The following is a 5,053-nucleotide window of genomic DNA, read 5'->3' as shown; positions in this document are numbered from 1 at the left end:
CAGGGATAAAAGGGGGAGTAAAAAAAAAAAAAGTGCTCAGTCATTACTGAATAATGTAGGGCAGGCTATCGGGGGCTAGCGAGAGCGACAAAAGCTCCCAGCCTTTTCTTTTTTCGTCATTAACAGATGGAGCCATGCATGAAAGCAGGGACGTAGGCTCCAAACCCACAGCTCGAGCAATCAAAGCGTGCGGCAGACAGGAGCGCGCCAGCCTCCGCCGCATCCAGCCGGCCCGAAGGGATGAGAAAAGCTCTCGGAGCCCGCGGGATGCGGATGAAGAGGCGAAGGCAATACCACCCCCTGCCCCCCCAACCTGTGCTGCCCCCTGCCAACACAGCCAGCTCCGCTTGGATATGAGCACGGGCAGCCCTGGGTGGGAATTATCCCTGCCGGAAGGATGGGAATTAACCTTTCCGCTCGCCTTTCCTTCCCACCCGCCATCCCTCTCCTGCTTCTCAGCCGGCTGCACTGGCAGATCCCCAAGACACACCACTCACACACCCCCCAAAAAAGGGGCTGAAGCCCCCTCCCCATCAGCTAAGAATCCCTCCTTCGTTTACAGAGACCTTTGCCGGCTGCTTTTCCCTCCCCTGAGAGGTTTTGCTCTCCGCAAGAGCATCCCCAGTGCCACCGGAGCAATCCGGCAGCGAGAGCTGGCGTTTGGTCAGGGCTGGCAGATGTCCCCTGCACAACCTCTCTTTTCTTGCTGGGTTTTGGTTCTCTGCATTGTTTTTCCTCACCAAACCTGCGGGTTTGTCCCAGAAGACCCTGCTGGGACACTGGAGACTTTTCCAGACCCTGGGGCATCGCAGCCTGTGCATGTTCCTGCCCGGTACGGGGCTGTTTGCACTCACACCAACGCCATCGTCTTGCTTCCCCTCTCCCTGCCACCTTCTCCCTGCTGTTCCCATCCGCCAGGGTTGCAGCCTGCCCAGCCAGGCCCAGCTTTCCTCCAGCCTTCCCCTCCCCTCTGTTGGTCATGATGGATAGCAAAGATTGAGGGTGACATGGGGGGCAATCCCCGCCTTGCACCTTTGTGTGCATGATCATCAAGTCCTGTCCATCCCGGAAAAGCGGGATGTAGGGAAGAAAAAAAAAAAGCTGGAAGCTACAACCACAGTTGAGCGTGGTGACCTTCTCCAGGCCAGCTCCAAGGCCGGGGGGTCCTGTCCAGATCAGCAGGGATGGCATCACCCCCGGTCCCACCAGCACAAGCCGTGTAAATGTCCAGGGCTGAAGCAGCCATGGAGACCCCTCTCAGTACTGAAGCAGCCTTCAGTCTGGCAGAGGCCAAGGCAGGGGCCACCGCGGCCGCTCTGGTACCTTCAGGAAGGTCTGGCAGCACGGAGAAGGTGTTCACCTTTACAAGGCCATGGCAGAGAGCTTAACACCCCAAGGACGTGGGGAAGGGAGAGGGCTGCTATTTACAGAGAAGCATGAGGAGCGTGGCAAAGGGCCACCTTCTCCCCTCCAGCCTAGTTTTCTTCCAGCCGGGATGGGGTCTCCCAGCAAGGTGGGATCTGGGGTCTTTGCAGCGTGCAGTAGCAGTTAGGAGCATCTTCGCCAGGCACCGGGTTTTGGATCAGCCAAAGGAAGAGTTTTGGTCTGGGTTTTAACCCTGATGGAACAAGATGTGCTCCTCAAGTGATGGGTCATGTCTTGAGGACCAGAGGACCTACCGCCATCCCTGCTTCCCTGTGGCATCCCGATGGCCCAGGAGAGGCTGGCTTAGGCTTACAGAGAGCTACCTGCCCGACCTGGCACGCGTGCATGCACCCCCGCGCGCTGGCTGAGCGGGGCTAAGAGGATTACAGCCCTGTTATGTGGTGTTAATGTGCTGGCCGTGGCGAAGCAGCCTCACGTGCGGTGGGGAAGGGGAGCTCCAAGCTCCTTCCCATGTTGTCCCCTCCTCCTGGGAGGCTGCGCGCAGGAGCAGAGCCAAGGGATGACCCCACCGCCCATGAGTCCTGTCCTTGCTCTATCTCTGAAGCAGCAGAAAGTCATTAAGAGCAACCAAGCTTAATTTCGCAGTTACAAACTCAATGGGGGCTCTGATAGGGGAGATGCAAAGTCAGCTGGAGGCTTTTGCAGTAGACCCCGCTGTGGATTTGGGGCTGTGGTCCCAGCACTGCCTGTGGAGGTGAGGGCTGGGCATGTCCTTATTTAACCTCTCATGGTGACACCGAGCTGAGTTTTCTCTTTTCTCCCTCCTTTCCTCCCTGCCAAGTGCAGCAGGAGCTGCCAGCCCGCACCAATGGCTCGGCACCCACCACCCCAGCGCTTGCCCGCGACAGCCTCCACACCAAGATGGAGCAGCTGGAGGAGCAGCTCCTGTCCAAGATCCTGACCCTGCAGAAAGAGCGCCAGGCCGCCAGCACTGACCGCAGCCAGCAGCAGCACAACATCGAGAAGGAGCTGAACTCCCTCCAGAACCGGGTGACAGAGCTGGAGCATGGTGAGTCCTGCCTGTTGGGGATGGAGGTGGCATGGGGCGGGGGGTCCTGGGACAAGCCACCCACATCCCAACGATGGGTTCTGACCCTCCTCTCTCCTCCCCATCCTTGACACATAGGACCGCCAGGCTACAGCCCTCCCGATGCCTTCAAGGTGACCATCCCAGTGCAGAACAACTACATGTACGCCCGCATGAAGAAGAGCCTGCCGGAGCTCTATGCCTTCACCATCTGCATGTGGCTGAAGTCCAAGGCCCTGGCGGGACTCGGCACCCCTTTCTCCTACTCCGTCCCAAGCCAAGCCAACGAGATCGTGCTACTGGAATGGGGCACCAACCCCCTGGAACTGCTCATCAATGACAAGGTCAGTCCAGCTGGAGGGGAATGGGAGGGAAGCCCCTGCCCTCATCTCCCTTGCTTCAACACTCCTGGGAAATGATGCTCCTAGGGGTATGGGGTTGGGGGAGCTGGGGGGAAGGGGTCCAGGGTGGAGGGTGGAGGCAGTAGGATGAGGAGGATGGGGAGGACGGCTCAGCAGGGTGGGTTTTGAGAGGGAGAAGCAGCGCATCCAGATGTCTGTAGAATCTGGGGTGCCATTGCCACCACTTGCTCTGCGAGGGGCTGGGGGGACGCCAGGGTCCTCTGGCAGTCCCACCGAGTGCTGGGCTCTTGCTCTTCTCGTGAAGGTCGCCCAGCTGCCGCTGAGCCTGAAGGACAAGGCCTGGCACCACGTCTGCGTGGCATGGACCACCCGGGATGGCAAGTGGTCGGCGTACCAGGACGGTGAGCAGCGGGGCGCCGGTGAGAACCTGGCCTCCTGGCATGCCATCAAGCCCCAGGGCGTCATCATCCTGGGCCAGGAGCAGGTAGGTGACAACGCACCACCGAGGGCTGGTGGTTCGCATCCCTCCAGCAGGAGGCTGGCCAGGGGAGCAGCCCCCAAACGGGGCAAGGGTGGGGGGGAGTGGAGGCAGAGTGCATTAACAGTGTGGGCAAGGGGCTCTCCTGCCCGCTCATCTGACCTCTGGGCAGGCCATGTGTGTTCATCATCTCCTCCTCTTCCCTCTCCCCATCCCTGTGTCCCCCGTTTGCTCCCTACCTTGGCTGCTTGCATCTCCCCCATGCATCCATCCATTCCCCTCCTTGCCTTCGGGCATCTCGCCACTCTGCTTCTCCCCCTCTCCACCCTGTTTGCCTGGTGGACATGCACCCCCTCTCCTGTCCCATCCCCATCCCTGTCCTATCATCTCTCCCGCTCTTTCCCAGGACACACTGGGCGGCCGCTTTGACGCCACACAGGCCTTCGTGGGAGAGCTGGCGCAGTTCGGCGTGTGGGACCACATGCTGGCGCCAGCAGAGATCCTGGGCTTGGCCAACTGCACCTCCCACCTCCAAGGAAACGTGATCCAGTGGGATGACCAGGCGGTGGAGGTCTTTGGGGGTGCCAGCAAGGGGGGCTTCACTGCCTGCGAGGAAGGGAGGAAGGCGTGAGTGGCCCCTCGCCCCCTCCCCAGTGCCAAGGAACCCGGCGACAGCCCCGAAGGAGACAGCGGGGAGCCCCTTTCTCCCTTCCCAGACCGCCAAGCCTTGCCGCCGCACTGGGGCAATGCTCAAGCCCCCCATGCCAGCATCCTGGGATGGAGCGGGGAAACCCCAGCAGCCTCCTTCTTGCCCTCATGCCAGTGGCGTGGCTTGTCCCCCCTTCCGGCACTCCTGGGTCTCGCCTTGCCCCGCTTCTGTTTCGGGAGGACCTCGCTGTACCTACAGGCATCTCCGGTACAGCGAGGGTCCCCACCATGGCGGTCCCAACAGGGTGTGGGAAGGAGACCTTCATCCACCCCAAGCACGGTCCAGCCTTGCTGGGATGCCAGTGTGTGGGCATCCCCCGAGCACATCCCCTTTCTGTATTTATTTCTAGTGCACCACTATTTGGTTTTGTGAGCCCATACTCCAAATGACTGCAAGCATCTCCTCTGCTGGCCCCATCCCTCTTCTCCTGCCGCCCTGGTTTTGCAAGCACAGACCCAGGGAGGCTGAGGGAGGATGGCGGAGGGGCGGCAGGGCGGCGCTCCCCTCCTGCACCCCTTCCCCTGCCTCTGCTGCCTGTTTGGGCAGGGCTGCCCGAGGGGAGTCAGGCTTTTGAGGCAGAGGGAAGCCGAGTGGGACCTCCCCCCAGCTGGGGAGACAGTTGGCCACCGAGGGAAGAGGGGGACAGGGGCAAAGCATGTCCCCCAGCCCTGGCCGAGGGGGAGGGAGCGCAGCACCGCCATTGAAGGGAGTGAAAGCAAGAAAAAAAAACAAGGAGGCGGAGGATGGTGGTGGCCAGATGAGCCCTGCTGTCCATCCCCTGGCCTTTTGGGTGCTGGATTGGGTTGCTGCCCTCGCCTCCGCCTGGGACCCCTGCTCTGAGCTGCTCCTGGCCAGGGACGGGGCCGCCGCCGGCCTTGGAACTGCAGGGGTGATGGGGTGGGCAGGTATTTTCCCCGTGGAGTGCCTGAGAATACGCTGTTTCCATGCCAGTGTGGTCACCACTGTCTCGATACGTGAGTGTGTGCGTGTGTGCGTGTGTGTGTGGGGTGGGGGGTGTGTGGTGGGGGGGT

At 61.1% G+C, this 5,053-nt stretch overlaps 1 protein-coding gene across 1 annotated transcript; it reads left to right on the top strand.

The window, feature by feature from the left end:
- Window positions 1-134: 134 nt before the first annotated feature.
- Window positions 135-3,944, top strand: NPTXR (neuronal pentraxin receptor). Its single transcript, XM_035903187.1, has 6 exons — window positions 135-373; window positions 563-663; window positions 2,228-2,455; window positions 2,573-2,817; window positions 3,140-3,319; window positions 3,720-3,944. The coding sequence occupies exons 1-6, from the start codon at window positions 135-137 to the stop codon at window positions 3,942-3,944; spliced, it is 1,218 nt and encodes a 405-aa protein (XP_035759080.1).
- Window positions 3,945-5,053: the final 1,109 nt, after the last annotated feature.

Source organism: Egretta garzetta, unplaced genomic scaffold (assembly GCF_000687185.1).
Source record: "Egretta garzetta isolate BGI_Z169 unplaced genomic scaffold, ASM68718v1 scaffold51, whole genome shotgun sequence".
In the NCBI taxonomy this organism is placed as follows: domain Eukaryota; kingdom Metazoa; phylum Chordata; class Aves; order Pelecaniformes; family Ardeidae; genus Egretta; species Egretta garzetta.
This window is presented reverse-complemented; position numbering and strand designations above follow the sequence as displayed.

Coding starts and splice junctions, on each gene's coding strand:
- NPTXR (XM_035903187.1), top strand. CDS start 135: ATGCATGAAAGCAGGGACGTAGGCTCCAAACCCACAGCTCGAGCAATC. Junction 374..562: donor ATGAGCACGGGCAGCCCTGG/GTGGGAATTATC, acceptor CTTCGTTTACAG/AGACCTTTGCCGGCTGCTTT. Junction 2,818..3,139: donor AACTGCTCATCAATGACAAG/GTCAGTCCAGCT, acceptor CTTCTCGTGAAG/GTCGCCCAGCTGCCGCTGAG.